This window comes from Sinohyriopsis cumingii, chromosome 12, assembly GCF_028554795.1.
Source record: "Sinohyriopsis cumingii isolate HCF-2022 chromosome 12, ASM2855479v2, whole genome shotgun sequence".
Classification (NCBI taxonomy): Eukaryota; Metazoa; Mollusca; class Bivalvia; order Unionida; family Unionidae; genus Sinohyriopsis; species Sinohyriopsis cumingii.
This window is the reverse complement of record NC_142972.1, coordinates 64,885,799-64,905,931: the sequence shown is the minus strand read 5'-3', so window position 1 is coordinate 64,905,931 and position 20,133 is coordinate 64,885,799. Positions and strand designations below refer to the sequence as shown.

Genomic DNA, 20,133 nt, shown 5'->3' with positions numbered 1-20,133 from the left:
GTCCTAGTGGTTAGAGCATCCGCCTTGGATGCAGGAGGTCGTGGGTTCGAATCCCGGTCGAGTCATACCAAAGACTTACAAAAATGGTACTAACAGCTGCCTCGCTTGGCGCTCAGCATTAAGAGGTCAGTGTTAGGACTGGTCGGCCTGGTGTCCGGATATTGTGACTGGGTGGGACATCATGCTGCAGACATCACTATAAAGTGTCACATCGTAGCGATATGACTGAAAAATTGTTAAAACTACGTTAAAAATCCAAACCACACGCACCTAGAAATTCCTTGCCAGGATTAAACTGTAGCAAATGTTGCTGTTTTAGTTGATAGCGGCTCTGCTTCTTTATACCTACTTGCAAGTCAATGACAGTCAACTCGTATTTATTTGTGCGCGATTGACGTCTACGTGTTTTAATAGTATCGTGTAGTAAAAACAAAATGTATTCTTAATGAATTACATCGGAAGTGCTGACATCAAAATATGCGTACTGAATTGTTTTAGGTATTTGAAGATAAATTTTTCATATTGGCAGTCGTGTTAACCACTCTGCGGCAACAGAACGTGCAACACCTGCTGCATCAAGCAAGTTTACTAATCGCTGCTCTACCCCTCTAATATCCTTTTGGGCTATAACAAATCGATTCCATTATAATGATAATAATCGGTTGATTTATTACCGTCTTCTAGCACTAGTTTACCTTTCATCGCAGATTTTACTAGGAAGCTAACAAGTTTTTCTCTGACAGATTTATTTTTTTTTTTTGCGATGTAACGAGTGAATCAACTTCACGTCAGAAATATGTAGCTGTTGTAAATCTGGATTTTTATATTCAACATCATGAACGTGGCATGCTTGATCACTCGCACTTATTGAATACTCTCCAGTTCTTTGTTGATTTTGTTCATCGGATATCAAGTCCGGTTCCAGGACCACAATAATTATGTCCATGAAGATGTTTTTCTCCTCGACATTTAGCCCATGGAGCCTCTGGTAATTTTCCCAGTCAAGCAGCGATATCGCCCTCTGTTTTATTAGAGATAAAGTTTGTATTTGCTTGTACTACATTTTACACACCTGCCTGAACGCATTTTATTTTTTTTAAATCATTCTTGTTAATCCATTTGTGGGGGTGGATGCTCTGCATCAACCACAACATAAACTCATGTTATTTATTATATTTTTACAACATGGATATCATTAATTTTTCAGCGACACGAAAGCAAGAATTGTCCATCGTTACCAAATTCTCTACGAGCAATTATCAAAGGTCCATCTGGGTCTGATAAGACGCATTTGTTGCTTATTCTGATAATGATATGGCTCAGATGGGGAAGTTGTATTTAGTGGCACCATCTGTAGATAATCAGTGATGCTATGACGTGCTTAAAGATTTTAATGAAGGAGCAAATTCTTCGAATGAAGACGGTAATGATATTATTGATTTTTATTCCCGATATTGATGAAGCCCCATCTGTGGATGACCTCGGTGGATCTATTAATAATCTCGTCGTGTACAATCATGTGATGCTGGACAAACAATAAAATCCATCTCGGATATTTTCCCGAGGCAGGCATAAAAACACAGACGTGATTTATGTTACTAAGCGATGTATACAAATGCCTACAGTAATCAGAGATAACTGCAATACTTTGGTTGTCTTTAATGGAGTCGATACACATACTCTGTGAAACATCCATCAGACTTGGTGTTCAGGAGACATGGATATGATTAAAGTCAGAAATTTCTTTCAAAAGAACAAGTTACCTAACACGGCTTTGTCACGATAAATGAGACAGAGACAGAGATTTAACGTAGCTTGAACAATTTTTCAGTCATATCACTACCTTGTCCAGTTTATGGCAGTTTAAAGTGATGTCTAGAACTGGGTCATCATGCCGCAGACATGTAGCATCGTGTCCCACTCAGTCACATTATCTTCACACCAGGCCTACCAGTCCTAGCACTAACCTCTTAATGCTAAGCTCCAAAGGAGGTTGCTGATAGTACTTTTTTATAAGTATTTTGTTTGACTCGGCCGGTGTTCGAACCCGCGACCTCCCGCATCCCAAGTGGACGCTCTATCAGCTTAGGCCACCGGAGCGAACCCCAATCAGATCAAGAAAGGAAAATATGCTGCACATTAGAATACGAAAATAGTTTGTGCTGCTAGAACTACAAATAACAAAAGTTCATAGAATAATGCAACTGATAAAAGCCTTGAATGAAATCATATAGTAGTCATAGTGTACAATAAGTAAGGGAAGCAAGCAAAATGGAAATTAGAATGAATCTGATCCTAATGAATAATGCTGTCTTCGGAAAGACAATGGAAAATGTAAGAAAAAGAGTAATTGTTATACTGAAGAGAGGAAAGAATATGAGAAATATCCAGCAAGTCACAGTTTTCAGCTAAAAACATCCATTTTTTGGAACAAATATTTTAAAAACAAAAACATTATGCCAAATAAACCAAATTGCACTAGACCGATGAAAATTATTAATGGATAAATTTATTAAAATCATTTACAAGTAAATTATGGTGAGAAAATGAAACTGATATTTTCTGATAGGGACTCGTTAAAACTGGGAATGTTTACATATGATGTATACAAGTACATGGCAAAAATATAGTTTTTGATACAGCTGAATGACCAAATGATCATTTCGTAAGAAATACGAGCAGTGATGTCAAATGTTAAATGTATTTTTCATTTATAGAGTTACGAGCACAACTTTATTCAATTATATTTATATAAATAATAATAATAATAATAATAATAATAATAATAATAATAATAATAATATAATGACATTAATAATAATAATGATAATAATAATAATAACATCAATAATAATAATAATAATGATAATAATATAATAATAATAACATTAATAATAATAATAATAATAATAATAATAATAATAATAACAATAATAATGATAATAATAATAATAATAATAATAAGAAGAATGAAAGGACAAAGGGTAACTTATTAAATAGTAAACTCAAATTTAACAAACGAGTTGTATAACAATGAACAATGTTTTATTTTATGGAAAAGAAATAACAAGTAAAATTAACACATTAAGATCCAAAATGCATAACTTGAAATGTTAATAATTTTGTTAAATTGCTTAGATGATACAAAATGTATTACTGGTGTAAATAAATATTCGTTTGGTCATAAAAGTTTTTGGAAATTCAATATCAAAAAGCCTTTAAAAAAAAGAAAACGAAAAATGGATAACAAGTTATCGAAAATAAATTTATTTGAATTTACAAGCAAATTTTTATGGTCAAATAAAAGACTGGTTTCCTAGATCTAAGGTTCGACCTTCGACTACAGTCTTAAGGAGATTTTAAGGTCAAACCAATATAACTGAGAATCTATTTGCTCCTTTTTGGGGGAGAGGGTGCTCTATCTTGCAATTCGAAACGACTGCTGATCAACTTTGGTCCAGGGAGGGTTCGAGGTCGTGCACTTTTGGTGGCGAGTACGGCACACTAATCACTGAGCCACTGCCGATCCTTTATTAGACTCGATTTATCAAAGCTGAGTCAACATCCGACATGTAGCTTCAATGTCTCATCTTTTCATTGTTTTACAAAACACAGTTAGTCCATTGTTGCCTTCAGAATGAATCTGTACTGCACGATTGACAAGGTTAGATTGATTGATGTGTTTCTTGCGTTGAATTATTTCTATTGTTTATTTGGAAATCTCTCTCTCTCTCTCTCTCTCTCTCTCTCTCTCTCTCTTGTAATCTGTCTTTTATGAAATTTAAAATGTGAATTTCAATGGCTTTTCGTGGTAGATGAATATAAATATAAAAATTAAACAAAAATAAAATAATGTCAGGAAATAATTGTGTATATCTTTTATTATAGGTATGTGAAGAATTTTATTATGAACAGAACACAGATGCAACGCATGGATTTTATGAATGTGTCTGCCTCTCCAAGTTCTAAAGGTAACATTTTAATCTTGAAATGAATAAAATTTATTTTAAAAAATTTAAACCCACGCATAATACACATGGGAAGAGTAGCATATAGACGTTTCCTTCAGGGAATTTTCAAATTTGAATTTATATAAATTTAAATATGTTGCTCCTCCTAACGGTTAGATAATATTAGCTGATCACACATACGGATTTTCCGGAAGCTACGGATTTTGTTACCGACCTCGATTTGAGGAATAATTGGCAATTTAGCCGATTTCCTCGTATTTTTCTTCTGTGAGTTTGCTTTCTCCTGCGCGTTCTGTTTACGAAAATTATTGGTGTAAGATCCAAAAACAAGCTACGATAATTGTCCTTGACGAGGAAACGCGTTATCTTATTTGGTAGATTATTCAACTCGTAGTCTAAAGCTCGCTAGTTTGATACCTGCCCCGGCCAGCTTGTGTCGGCTACCGTGGTGTGCCCTCGGAATGTACACTTATCTACCATTTCCTCTGCATGATATTGCCAATAATGCATTAAAAGTGCCTTTACCGTCACGCTTCTGATAAAATACATGGAAATTATTCAATGTAGAATATAATGAATTTTTACCCAAGAAAGATATAAAAGAAAGACACATTTAAGTTCTTGGAAGTAACAAAATTAAGTCCAAGATTTTTTTTAATGGACCTCGCGAAATTGTGTCAATTATTTGGATCTATATGTGTGAGACTTCTAATTTTTGAGACTTATTTTAAATGTGAAATAACGACATTGCGATATTTACGAAGATACTTTGCCTTCCAGTTAAAGCAATAAATGACGATAGCGGTGGAAGCAAGGGTGCATGGAAACTTTCAAACGATGAGATGGTTGTGGTTACAAGTCTTTCGACAGTTTTGGGATGTGTATTCGTTTTATGCTTGACAACCATGGTGATAAGATACTCGATCCATTGTGCCAACAAGATTCGAGGGTTGCTGAAGAATCTGGACGAAAACTATGAGAAAGCAACCAAGGTATAATGGGTTCGAAGATCATCTGTCTCAAATGAGTCTCTACTTGACCCTAAAGCAGTCGCGTAGCTAGACATTCTGGCCACCTGCCTTTTCCCTACCCCGATAAAATTTAGTTATGGTGGTACCTACAGTCAGCTTGAACACAAAATTAGTTCCTAGAGTTAGTATTCGAAAGTTTCAGTAAAAATTGCTGGTAACCATTTTCAAAATATTAATTTAATTCATTACTGCTTTTACTTTCGGTATTAAAATTATATATTTTGACTCTTTATATATCTTGAAAACCATTGTGTGTGTGCGTGTGTGTGTGTGTCAGAGAGAGATAGAGAGAGAGAGAGAGAGATTTTCATTTTTAACGTAGCTTTAAAAAATTCAGTCATGTCGCTACAATATCGGCAGCGATATCTAGCACTGCGATATCATACCGCAGACATGTAGCGTCATGTCCAACCCAGTCACATTATCCTGACACCAGGACGACCAGTCCTAAAACTAACCTCTTAATGCTGCGCTCCAAGTGAGGCAGCTGTTAGTACCTTTCTTATAAGTATTTTGGTTTGACTCAGCCGTGGTTCGAACCCGCGACCTTCCGCATCCGAGGTGGCCGCTCTAACCACTTTATCCACTGGAGCGGACAATACATTATCGAAATGACAATTATGTTAAGACGGCTTTATTTTATTTTTTTATTTTTTTAATTTTATTTTTTTTCTCTTTTCTGGGTACACTGTTGGAAAGCAAAGATCAGATATTTGTAAAATTATTATTAGTGAAATTTTCTTTTGTCTTCTTTTTTTTACCCAACGTTATATATTTAGTAACTGCATGGAGACACATTATATGTGTGGTCTAAAGTGATGCTAATTAAAATTAGGTAATACGTAATAACATCAGCGGGGATTTGCGAATGCGAGAAATCAAAGTTGTTTAGTTTTGTCGATTCACTTTTAGGGCGTGTCACATAGGCTGTACGATGCACTTGACGAGTGGGAGTTGGACTTGAGCGACTTCAGTCTTTCAAATGACATTCTGGGAACTGGCCGTTTCACTGAAGTGTGGAGTGGAATTGTTTCTCCGAAAGGAAAAGAGCGACAGCTAGCCGCTATAAAAGTCATCAAAGGTGTAGTATGTCATTGGAAATTATGTTTAAGTTCTAAAAGGTTCAGATACTGTTTTAATCTAACTCAGAAACGTTTGTAAATATATAAATCACATTTTATTGACGTTTAGGACAAGACTCTCAACTTTAGATGCATTGTAGATAAAGATAGGTTACACAAAGTTTAATACTTGAGAGGTTATTAAAATAAAATTAAATAATTTAAGCAAATGCAATTTAATTTGAACAGATTTTATAGATTGATATGACACCATAACGATGTACCAATTCACATAGAATTGTTTGTTTGGGGGGGGGGGTCGAAGAAAGACTGTTTTGAATCAATCACCATGCCAGCTGCCTCGAACACCAAGTCAGCTGACTCAGACACCAAGTCAGCTGACTCAAACACCAAACCAGCAGATCGAAATCCCTCATTGCAACATATATAATTGAATAATTATATTCTAGAATAGACGAGGACTGCAAATATTTCTTTCTTGTTTGTTTGTGTAGGCATTATAAATTGAATATTTTTTGACCAGTAATATATGAACGATACAGCATAAAAATCTTTACGATGGCACCTGGACGAAAACTGACGTATAAAACTTTAAACCAGTTCCAAACCTAAAAAACAAATAGCTCTGCCCATAATAATTAATACTAGATTCCCCTTGGATATAGTTGAAGGAAAACTGAAGCAAAAAAAAATTAGAAAAGTAATTTAAATATAAATATTTCAATGGAGAAAGATATATTTGAATCGAAACATAATGATACCGTGTGTACTCGCAGAAAATCTAAATATAATAAAAGGGCTTGGATGAGACCATGAAACATACAGAGAATTTATGTTCACAATTTCTCTTTCATTCTTTTTGTTTGTTTGTTTGTTTGGGGTTTATCTCAGCCATTGAATATGGTGGGTATCTCATTATAGCCAAATCTATATCCCCATCTAGTCATTTCCTTGTATTAACATATTAAGAAGCATAATTTGTTCGGCATTTGTTGTTTAAAAAAATGTATTTATTAGCTCAAATTGTTTATTCTTACAGAATTTTCGACTCGTGCGGCGCTTTGCAATATTAACAGAGAACTCGAAGTGAGGAAGAAATTAGGAACTCATCCGAGTATAATAACCCTTATTGGACATTGTAATCACAATGGTAAAACCCTGCATACCTCGTAAAACTGTTCATTTTACCATTTAATTTCTTTTACATTCGTTTCATTCTCCCGAATTCAACTTTTTATATTTTCCCATTATCTATAAACTTTCAGTATAAGCCTCACATTTTCCCTCTTCTTCAACCAGTCCAAAAATATCTGGCTTTCTTTCTTCGCCAGATGCTTAAAAACGTACCTCTTTACACTAAATTTCCAGTACCATTCCTCATAGCAACTAATTTCAGAAAGTGATGATTATGAGTGGTGTCTTTGAGATGTCGCAGAACTAAATAATTAAATAATAATTCGATAAAATGTGCATTATATATATCCGCCCATGGATCAATAATACGCTTATATAAACATTCTTGCGACCGTATGCAGTTGACTCTAGATCAATGATGAATTTCCACACAATAATCATTAGTGAAGTATGAAAATAACGACAAAAAGTATTACTCATTCCCGTTTTCTAAATCAATTGAATATAGTACACATTTACATCGCAATCCTTTCCGCTTTCTGTTCTGAGAGAGAAAAGGAATTTGGGCTGGATTAAAACCTTGAAATAGAAATTACACCCAAGCAGCCAACAAGAATATGGTTCGTCGTAATGATATGTGTGCACTTTTCTTGGGATTTATCAACAGTGTTTATCAATGATACAAACTTGTAAATAATGCCGACATTATACGGTAAATTTCTCGGTTACGTGGTACATATACTGTGATGTATTTAATGTTTTGTTTAATGTTGTTGTTTCTTAAACATATTATAATGTTCTAAAATTTGATTCTAATTAATTAAATATGAAAATTCCAAAGGCCGCTCTCTCTCTCTCTCTCTCTCTCTCTCTCTGGACCATCGTAGCAAGATACCGGCTAAAATGTATGAAATGATGAGCATAGAGGATTTTCTTTTCTATCATCCCGTGATGTGTCTGGAATGATGATAAAAGTCACACCGAACAAAAGATGAGAGAGAGAGAGGTGGGGGGAGGGGAAGGAGTGAGGTAGAGACAGAGTTTTAAAGTCATACCGAGTGAGAGAGTTTTAACGTCAAACCGACGAGAGAGAAAGAGAGAGTTTTAAAGTCAAATCGACGAGAGAGAGAGAGAGAGAGAGAGAGAGAGAGAGAGAGAGAGTTTTATGGTCAGTGGTGCTGTAAATAAAGCAGAATAATGACTTAGATCAACTGTAAATATATTAAAATATTTTAACTACCTCTTCTTGGTTCGTCATTTTGCTTAGTTTCAATTCCACATTAATTAATTCCACATATAAATATAATCAATGTCGAGAAAAATACAAACTAGAAGAAGAAAACGATCAAATTATCAATATGCAAAGGTGATTGTGAATAGCCACAAAAGACATAGAACTACATTTTGTAGCGGACACACTCAGGTGATGTGAGGAGTTCATTCACTCGGTCAATACACAACTGCCTGTAGTAAATTTTAACGCCATTCAAAGGACAAATATATGTATTTGTATGTGATATAAATAAAATATATTATAGTATGTAAGCTGTGTCAATGATATACTTCTCGTTGTATAAATGTTTTCATTGAAAGCCTCGTTTCCTCGTTTCCTTTTAATGAAACATTTTTACATCTCATGGTATTTCATTGATACAGCGTACATGCTATATATATATATATATATATATATATATATATATATATATATATATATATATATATATATATATATATATATATATGTGTGTGTGTGTATGTGTTGTGTACACACACACACACACACACACACATACATATTTCAAGTAATGTCAAAAATTATGCTTAAATTATCATTATCAGCAACTCAGTAGAACGTTGTCGACCAGTCACTAATAAATTCCTAACGGTTTTTCTATGCAAAAATTCAGCTAAAGTAAATAATAGTATAATCTGACAGTATTAGGTTATATACTAACTGATAAGTTAACAGCATTCTTTTCTTGTGTAGATACGCTCTATATTGTGATGGAACTAGCGAAAGGTGGTGATTTACTCAAAGTCCTCAGAAGCCTAAGAAATGAATCCCCGTATGTGTCGCCCTTGGTTTCTGTGTATTCAGCCTCCATCGCGGACAAGATGCTTCAAGTTGCCATTGACGTTGCACAAGGAATGCAATATCTTGCTTCAATTAAAGTAACCAACCGTCATTTTATATTTCTTTTAGTTTTTGTTCTAAATGCACATGCATATAATTACAGAATAACTGAAGGGACACACACGTTTTTCTAATCCACGAAGAAGGTTTGCTTAACCGAGATCTCGGTTTATTAGTTCAAGACTTCGATATACTAATCTAAAATCTCGCTTTACTGCTTCAAGCTTTCAGTTTGCGAACATGAGAAGTCGATTTTCGTATCCAAAAATTCGATTAACTAAGTTGATGCCTATGTTCATTAATCAGAAATCACTTCTTAACACTGCAAAATCTCAGTTGTTGATCAGTAAATCGCGACCAGGATTAATAAAATGAGATCTTGGATTAGGAAATCGAAAATTTTTAATTAATAAATCGAGATCTCGTATTGGAAAAAATGTTAAGTGTTTTCCTCAATTACGTCTGTACATTACATATCAACAAGCGTTGGCACAAAAAGGGGTTGAAAGAATAAGGCCAAAAAACTATTATATATACATCGTATATTCTGTCGTGTAATAGGTGTATTTATTTAAATCTTCGATGCATGTTTGCAATAAGTACCGTAAATCTACAGAACATAGGAATTTGTATTAAATTCAAATGAAATTGGAAGTTAAACATGTTTTTTTTTTTTCGTTTTTGGGTTTTTTTTTTTTTTTTTTTTGTCTCTTGGGTACTGGAGTCGGCACAAAATTCTAAAGATTTTGCAGTTAGTGCGAGCATATGCCATGTTTAATATTCCTCAAGATAAAACTCAGCCATAAAATATTCATTCTGGTTAACATGTCTCACCAAAGTACAGATTAGGAAATAACTTATTAAAAATGTTTGACTTTGTTGATACTTTATTTTTTCCATGCCATTTCTTCACGAAATGTATAAAATAATATTCATTGAAAACTACATGTCCTCTTATTGATATCCGGTTTTTTTCTTCTAATACATGCTGGTGCGGAAACTGATATGTTTTCAGTTGCCCTAGCAGTTATTATGCAGATTAAACCATACATATATATATGTAACACTATTCTTCTTGACTCGTCATTCCGCCTGCTGTCCTCATTATATTATGTTTAAAGTCCATGAATGTAAAGATATAGAACAAGAATAAATTCACTTTGCAATGTAAATATGTAGATGTGAATCAATTATGAATCAGTATGAGTCAGTTATATATGTATTGCTGTGACTCAATTGTATTATTCTAAGTAATAGAAAAGAGCTAAAACCTACAAGTTTAGTAACATTCGACACAAAATTATTTCCCAAGAATACAAAAGTGAAAACTTAAAAAATAACTTACGGTGTTGTGAATTATATGCCAGATAGTCCTAAAGGTTTAATCACGAGTCCAAATGTATAAACATCCAATTGAATTCAAGTGGGGTTCAAAATAAATTCCACTACTAAATGTGTTGATATGCCTGTTGTCTCGAATGTGGCAATGGCCTGGAGTATGACAATATGCTAACAGTCTTTTGATGTATCATAATAATATAATCAAAAATGTCCTTGTCTGAATTCACTGTTTCCAACTTATATTTTTGTTCTTGAATATTATTCAGCGCTTGGTAATTCCAGTGAATAATATTTTGAATAAATAAATCCTCCCAAATTAAAAACTGAACACAATACTAAGAATGATTCTGATTCGTATGTTAATATAAAACTGAATAATGTTTCAAGTAAACAACGTTATATTAAAAGGAAAGATACAATAATACAGCCAGGGTGTCGGTCAGTCTTCTCTCTAAAACATTCAACTGTATCAACAATTTTCGGAATTTGCACGTGAAAACGAAGTATCCTACATTCAGATACAGGTTAATATGTTTACTTTCACTGATAATGATCTAAATATTAAGTCTCTGCTCATATCCAAATATTACTTGTATAGTATGTTGTTTACAAAATAAATGTCACTGGTCCAGTACACTATTACCTCGATTTTGGAATAAGGCCAATTACAAAATACAGATATACACAGCATTATTATTGGAAAAAGACAATAAGCAATACAATTCAGATATGCATAAGTGCTACCGATTTCTTTCTCAAGTACATATCAAAAACAACATAGGGCTATTACACAACCGAAACAAGAATAAAACACAAAAAAACACAATTACTTTACAGACTATACATAATGTATGGATATATATATATATATATATATATATATATATATATATATATATATATATATATATATATATATATATATATAAGAAACGATGCAATACAAAAAGAATGAAACAGAACAAGGTCGTACGTCGCTATTAGTTACGATGCATTTGAAAAGGACGATCAAAGTGCATAAAATGGTTAGAACAGGCATGTTTTTATCTAGTTACATTTACAGAATACGCATAATTGATATCCGGACCACGCCGTGGATTAAGTTGCCATCTTATATAATGCTTTACTTCGTAGGTTATTCTTGTCAACCTTACAGCAAGAAATATCCTCATCAGTGGCGATTTCGTGGCCAAGATATCTGATTTCGGCCATTCGAGAGTTGAAGGAAACCGTCGTTCTCGTTCACGAAAAGTAAGTGAAAAAAAAGTAATAAAATAGGTCGTCTTATTACATAGCCGCACACTTACCAAATATAGCATTTCCTGTCAGCGAAAACTGTGTGATCACATATCGGACCTACTTTTCTTGACAGGATAAAATCTCTGATAAGATGCTTAGTGATACAGATGTTGTTTGCTCTGCCTTTCGAGTCTGGTGAATGAGTTTGAATTATATTGAGATATCTTGTATTAGCTCACTTTACGCAATTTCAGATTTACATTCCTTTTTAACTTTGGGTACATGGCCTTTGTCTGTGTCATTTCCACGTTAATCTGTTGTATTTATCCTCGACATTAAGACTTTAAAAGTTAAAATGAGATGCCATTTTCAATAACATCCATGTAAACTGCCTTGTCGCTTAGCCATATTCGCTTTTAATATAAAACTGGAAAACATCATATAATGCTTTATTGTTTGGTTCTTTCCGAATTTTGTATAAGTCTAACCTAATGTCGAAATCGAACATATTGCAGATGGTACCATTGTTTAAATATTTACTCCCGGAAAAACGTAAATTATCAGTATGTTATTTCAATTTTCTAAATGCACGAGAAATACAATCAAATTGCTTACATAAGCTTATTTAAGGCAAGACAAAACAATAAGTACATGAGTACATAATCATTCTAAGTTCGCAAGCGACTAAATGCTCTTGTTTATCAGTGGCAAGCGGTCGGACCTTTCCTACATTTTCAACGATTTCTCAAAATTTGAAAAGCACCCTAATCCAATATCTAAGCCAACGAGAATATTTGAAATGCAGTGTGCGAACTTAACGTACACTCTATGTTAAATTAAAAATAGTTTCCTCCTTATTTCATACTTTTTTCATGCCTAGACAAGGTCTTTGTTGTCACCATGGCAGTATTTATCTAGTGCTTATTCTTTTCTAGGGCACTGTACTCGTCCGATGGATGGCTCTTGAATGCTTGTTAAATCACATTTACTCGGAAAAATCGGACGTGTAAGTATTCATAATTACATTGAAGAACCCGTGATTATATACGTACAGTACATGAGTGAGAAATCGGACGTGTAAGTAAAGATAATTACACTGACATAACCCGTTGTTATATACGAACAGTAGGCCTACGTGAGTGAGAAATCGGAAGAAAGTAGACAGAATTACACTGACAGAGCCCATAATTATATACGTACAGTGTGTGAGTGAGAAATCGGACAAAGTAGACTTATTACACTGACAGAATATGTGATTATATGCCTATTACATGTGTGTGATGATTATATTTTATGATGGTTTCAATTCAGAAAATGGCCAAAATTTTATCGGCACGGTAAATTCTTCTTATACAGGGACCTATATAGGTAGTTTGTTCTATTTTGTCGGACAAAAATACTTTTTAAAGTATCCAACCCAAGATATCTTCTAGAAAAGTCCTATCTGATAAACTCAGATGTAAAGGCAGATTGCAAGAGCTGTTAGGACAGAGCAAGGCATCAGCACAGATGACCTGATTATAATCCACTGCAACCAGATTCGTCTCGAAAAGTTTCGAAATTATTGTGCCAATAGATTCAGACAGGCCTAGAAGAGAGGTCGAGGATGACTGCACAACTTTCTCTCACTTTAATCCAACTCACGCGCAAGTTATTACAGTATTTGCCACCACCATCCCCAGCCAGGTACCTGGCTCTGTGCATACGGTCGCATTACAATGGACATACGTAGCAATGAAACTAAAGCAGCCCTTTTTGGGAATCACACTGCTTACATCCTTAGCAGGATGAATGTGTTTGAAAAGGTGACTTAAACATTCCCTGCTTTACTTAAAACCTAGATCAGCATGCCGCAGCTAATGCGAATCCCACTTCAGCGGTCGGACATTTAACAAGAAGACAAAAGTTAGCAGATAGACCAGAGAGAAGAACAGCTCTAGGTGGTATGGATCTGGCCAGATTCAACATCCAGACAGCGGCCAAAATTGAAATTACCCTAGCTGAGGAAAGACAACTTACCGAAGCGAGAGTGGAATATACCTACTTCTGGAATGGCCGAGGTAAAGAAGAGAGCTATGAAGCTGATGTATGGAATAGCATCAAATTACACCAGTCAGCAAACTCACAAATCTCACAAGAAGAGTGAACTGACAGACTAATGAAAATGAGACCCTCGCCGTCAAGAAAAAAGGCATGCAACAGTTATCAGTGCCTGTGCTCCCACCATGACCAATCCAGATGAGATATATGACATAGTTTATAATGACCTGGAACCTGTTATTGCAGGCACACTAAAGACGCAATTTTATCATCCTTGGTGAATGTTTGAGGCGGTGCTGGTCACCAGACCTGACCAGGTGTCATCGTTTAAACTGGTTTTGACAATTGCAACAACAAATGACTCTTCCTACTGAGGTAATGCGCTAAACAAGACCTTCTAATCACCAACAGTCTTTCGCATATCAAACTGGGCTTCAAGCAGTGTCATCACACTGACTACGTATTGTCAGAAGAAGAGAGATAAAGGATGTCCGAGTTACAAAGATCATGACAAATGCAAACTGCTGGACTGTCTACAAGCTGAATGCATCTAAGACTCTCAGTCTCACCATATATAAACATAAAGATTTGTTCGATGAGAATGATGTTGCTATTCGGAGACTTGTACGCGAAAAATATTTGCTCAAACGTGACTGTTTAGAAGGCATCACGCTATTTTCTACCTTAGCAACATCAAGAAGACTATCCGATTCAAAAGCAGAGAAATGCAAGACTCATGGCTAATAAGATCCAGTCCTACGCAGACACGAATTACATGAAGAACTTATATTGTGCTTTGAAGACAATCTCTCGGCCACATTCATCGGGAATATATCCAGTAATGAGTGATAACGACCCCACACTTGACTAACATAGGAATAATGCCGCAAAGTTGGGCAGATTTACTGTAACAACATGCGTAACCAATAATCATCTAGTGAGGAGGCAAATGAGTCCCACTGTGTATCATACTGATCAATGGCCCTTGCTTGAGTTTAAGTGTGGCTTCAGGAAACAGAGCTCCAACGTGTACACAACATGTGTTGACTCCATAAACGTCTTTGACATAGACAGACATGTGGGCCTCTGGAAGATCGTTGCCCAACGTGATTGCCCAGAGGAATTCGTCGCAATGATTTTGCATTTCCATGATGGTATGCTCGCTAGTGTCGTGGGTGACATTAAGTCATCTGAACCATTCCCTGTGAAAAATATAAAGACATAAGCCCACTTCACTATCATGTTATCAGTCATACTTCCAGATCCCTTCCATAAATATGACTTTGGGATAGATTTCAGACACCGCGATACTGAGATAAACATTAGATAACAGACGGAAGGCAAAAACTTCAATCTAATGGACTTCAGGCGAACAAGAAGCTACGATAAGTGGCTCTTCTTTATCCCTTATTTGCCGACGATTGATCCCATAATGTCACATCAATGACTGACGTGCAACATAGAATGAGTTTGTTCTATTCAGCTTATGGAAAGTTTGGTTTCACAATCAGTAACAAAAAGACAAATGTGATGGACCAACCTGCATCAGGAATCGTGAAACTCGCCATGCAATGGATACGTTCACCTGCCTCGGCAGAACACTCTCACATAAAATCCACGTTGATGACGATACCAACACCAGAATTGTGAAAGCAAGCATGGCACTTGGTGATCACGTGCACATTGTTAGAATGCAGAGACATCAGCTTCCAATCAAAACTGAAAGTCTCAAAAGCGACTGTCGATTGTATTCCTGACCCTGTTTTATGGGACGGTTATCAGACACTATGCCAAGAAGCTATACAAATTTGTATATGGATTGCCAAAGGAATATTATAAGGACAAGGTTCCGTGTATCTAGTAGGCTCATCTGGTGAAACGTGGATTGATATGCGCAGGCCACGTCACGAGAGGGTGTGTTCTGGAACTGCAGCATATTTTCAACCTATTAAGCTCCCCTATATTGTGTACCACATACAGATCGAAACACAAAATGACTTGTTTATCCACCCACGCGTTCACAGAAATCAAACCAAGTAGTGGTGTTATGGTCACATCAGAACTCGATGGACGATAAAACGGCAACTAAGATTCTGACGAAAGACTTCACATGTTTTTGTTCTATGTTAGAATTGTGTTGGAACTAGTCAGCTCAAGGAAGTATATGACATTCAATTGGAATGAGGTTTCTTGCTTACTTTGCAACTGTGACACATGGCATCTACACTTAGGTAACTCAGAGCTGTTGATTGTCATTGTGCAGATGATTCTGTCTTCCTGTATGTCACGTTATTTGTAAGGGCAGCGACACAATTACCACATAACAAGCAGAGGTAAGCTCTTGTTTTTGTCGCCATTGTCTTTTCCTTTGCTCTAAATCCTTGTAACGGATAAGCTGGTCATGCTGGCCAGCATGGAATATTACTCCCATATTTGCAGGATTGACCCTGTTTGTTTGACCCAATTAATCAGGGTAGATATAATCCTTTTGCCAATCCCATTAAGCCTCGTGTTTCAGTTGAGATACTTAAGTTTAACCATAGATGTGACCGTTTTACGTCCAAGTTCGATATCGGCGCTTCTGTGAGCACTTAATTTGAAAACCGAGTCATTTCGAAGATGTTTTAGGGTACCTATCTAACATAGTAATTGTGATTATTTCGCATAAACATACTTAGCTTAAACTTCCAGATGAAAGGTCAGTCCCAAATTCTTTCTCTCTAAGCATGCATGAACATAGCAATAACAACTGTGAACATTCAAATATACCTTTTTCGGGTTGCACGTTTGATAGCTGTCTTGGCCAACCCTATTATGCTGCCTCAGTTAATCGCTAGGAAAGGTACTCCCATTTCCTTGGCATGATATGTCCAACAATGTGTGTACCGTGCGGTTTTATAAAATGAAATAAAACACAACTTTGTTACAGATCTAGACATGTGGCTTTTAAGTCTTGATGTATGGATTAATATGGGGTTTTCGTGACATGTGAACACCTACCCCATATAGCATCATGAAGCTCCCAATAATGATCTAAAAATACATTAGAACCTAATCTGGGTCAAATAAAAACATAGGTAATCAAGTCCACACTAAATATTGTGAATGAGACCTGAAACAAATTTACTTTGTGTACGTTACTTTCACATCGCGTTACCACAATACAGCTTTAGAGCAAGTCATGTATACAGTCAGCAGGTCAGACTTACCCTAGGTAGACTTGTTACCAACTCTTAACCAAAGATGCCTCTTTCTAAAATTTACTTTAATAAAGCAAACTACCTAGATTATATGCTTATGTTTGTTATCCACCAAAATGGAAAACATTTCCAGAAAGGAAGTCATAACCAGACAATGAGAAACTAGATAGGTTTGAGTTTTAAAATCTGTGTTTTACAAAACCATCACTCATTATTTTGTGAGAATTGTATTCGTCCAAAAGAAATGATTTCTAAATTATCGAAATTTGTATATATATTATTATTATATTTTATTATTTGTATTAAATGTAGCCCTAAGTTCAGGGCTGAAACTTGCTGAAAAATTTTTATTTTCTTTTTTTGAAGGACGTAGCTATTATTCTATATTAGTACACAGGAAAGTAGTTACATAAGAAGCTGAGTAGGTAGGTAGATGGGTAGAAATATATATATATATATATATAGGTAGAGAGGTGGATAAAAAGAGAGACACTTGGACAGGAGGACAGACAAATTTAATAGATTTAAATATTACTGTCCCATTTTAACTTTTCGTTTGCAGATGGTCATTCGGTGTCTTTCTTTGGGAGATCGCAACCCTTGGCGCCTTACCATATCATGGTTACCACTGGAAACAAGTTTTAGAAATAGTGAAGGGAGGTTTTCGCCTGCAGCAGCCTAAACATTGTTCAGATAATATGTAAGCACGCATTGCAGTTATGACTATATGTATTTTTAAGTGTTTCATCAATATGTGATAGCATAAAATAAAAAAAATAATCAGATATTCTTTATAGCACAAATAGCTAAAAGAAATTCAGACCGTGTGCAAAAACAATTTCAACATATGCTGCTTAAGGATACCGAGTACTTTTGAGATTATGGTTGTTTGGAGATCTTCGGTGACTACGTTTAACACGGTGCTTGGGTATTTGACAAATATGCGTTTCAGATTTCCGCCATCAAACTCTGGCAGTGTAAAACATATTTGTAAGCTATGAATTCTTTTTTTCAGACTATCTATGTATGTTGCCGATATGTGCAAAGGCTTGAGGCTAATTGAAATGTAAATGCACTTTACACACAAAATGGAGTCTTGTTTACAATTATAGAGACACGATACAGCTATTACAGGCTTCTCCTATTGTTTAAATATCAGGATTATTATTTGTGTTGCGTTACGGATACAAGTTGTATGAAAGGACATGTATATGAGGACTAATTAATTTTTGGACTAATGAAAGTCATAATTATCGTATTGACTTGGATTGTCTAATGTCAATTTTTTGTACAGGCAAACATATATATATATATATATATATATATATATATATATATATATATATATATATATATATATATATATATATATATATATATATAAACTAGGTCAGCCTACACAGGCTGGTTTGGACTAGTAGTGTACCCGCGACCATTCGATTACATGTTTGAAACTCTGTAAACTGAGCTAATTCGGTTACATACATACATACATACACATGCATGCATGCATGCATGCACACATGCATACATACATACATACATAACCCCACACACACATTCATACATTCATACATGAATACATACATGAATACATACATACATACATACATACATACATACATACATTATCCCATGTAATTTTTGTCTGTTTACTAGATACCATCTCATGACCAAATGTTGGGAGGTGGACCCAGAACAGCGCCCAGTTTTTGAGGAACTAGTCCAAATTCTCACAAATGTGAAAAATGCGGTACCAAAGGTAAAATTGCTAAAGCTACGTTAAAAGTCCTAATCACGCACACACATACACACACACACCAAAGGTAAGTATGAACTTGTACCATTAGTAGCTGTTGTTATTATTGTTGTTGTTGTTTTAGGGTTTAGCGGTACATAATCACTGTGGTACTTCAGGTGCAAAAATGGCAGCTCCACCCTTGACTTCGTTTTATTTTGTATTTTTTTTTAATTGTGTGCATACATAAAGATACAACCATGGACGATAGAAGTATCTGATTTCACTTAATTTACTTTTTAAAACGAAACGATATGTAGAACACGTTTTCAATTTGCAAATATCCCGGTTTGTCTTTTAATGTTTGCCCCAAAAAATATTGCTGTTTTTCAGGTGGCATCTAATTCGTATGTCAAATGGTGAAATCAAATTTGGTTTCAGGGTGTGCTAGGTTTGGTATTTGTGTATAAAGACGATATCATAAGCGGGTTAGATGGATTAGAGACTGATGCTATACTGAAGAGCCGATTTCCTTGAGAGTTTGTGGTTACTAATTTCCTCAACATAGAGATTTTCTAAAGGGAGTGGCTAAATGTTCTTTAAAAAAGGTATGTTATGTATATTTGATTTAAATTGTTTGTATGCTAATTTTAGATTGTTTTTATTTCATTACATGCTATTGTAATGTAACATTGTTTGCTAGACCTGACCTTGTCCAAAACTGAGTTCATTTCTGCTTGTCCTGATTGACTTTTTTATATTTCATTTATGTAAGCAACTAAAAATACCTTCATTATTATGTATGTGTATGAGCCAACTAACCGAGATAGTATTCAGGGAAACATGTTGATTTGGGTCAAGTGTTTGAAGAATCCAAATTGAATTTTATAGCTTTTTATGTTTTAAATAAGCAAGGCTTATTAAATCATGTTAGAAGGTTACATTCCAATAGGTAATGGTTGTTTTTAGAAAATGATACAGATCATTATGATTAAACCAATGAATAAATTATATATATATATATATATATATATATATATATATATATATATATATATATATATATATATATATAACATCTTTTGTTCATCTGGAACAGCCTTCTTAAAATTAGTTTAATTCTGTTTATCTTTCCTTGCGTCAAACATGCAAGATTAAAAGATTCAATTATTGCACATATTCCGTCCTATTACTTTGGTACGCCTTTTAAATCAATATTGATC

The 20,133-nt window shown here is 34.8% G+C and overlaps 1 protein-coding gene across 1 annotated transcript in view; it reads left to right on the top strand.

Moving 5' to 3' along the window:
- Positions 1 to 3,590: 3,590 nt before the first annotated feature.
- The window catches only part of LOC149786604 (tyrosine kinase receptor Cad96Ca-like), a 32,866-nt gene continuing 16,323 nt past the window's right edge, over positions 3,591 to 20,133 (top strand). The window contains exons 1-10 of the mRNA XM_089978229.1: positions 3,591 to 3,664; positions 3,889 to 3,971; positions 4,752 to 4,963; positions 5,915 to 6,083; positions 7,124 to 7,234; positions 9,206 to 9,390; positions 11,828 to 11,944; positions 12,868 to 12,938; positions 17,735 to 17,872; positions 18,832 to 18,934. Coding sequence (XP_089834355.1) covers positions 3,908 to 3,971; positions 4,752 to 4,963; positions 5,915 to 6,083; positions 7,124 to 7,234; positions 9,206 to 9,390; positions 11,828 to 11,944; positions 12,868 to 12,938; positions 17,735 to 17,872; positions 18,832 to 18,934 — 1,170 coding nt within the window. The 5' untranslated portion in view covers positions 3,591 to 3,664; positions 3,889 to 3,907. The remainder of the gene's footprint in view (positions 3,665 to 3,888; positions 3,972 to 4,751; positions 4,964 to 5,914; positions 6,084 to 7,123; positions 7,235 to 9,205; positions 9,391 to 11,827; positions 11,945 to 12,867; positions 12,939 to 17,734; positions 17,873 to 18,831; positions 18,935 to 20,133) is intronic.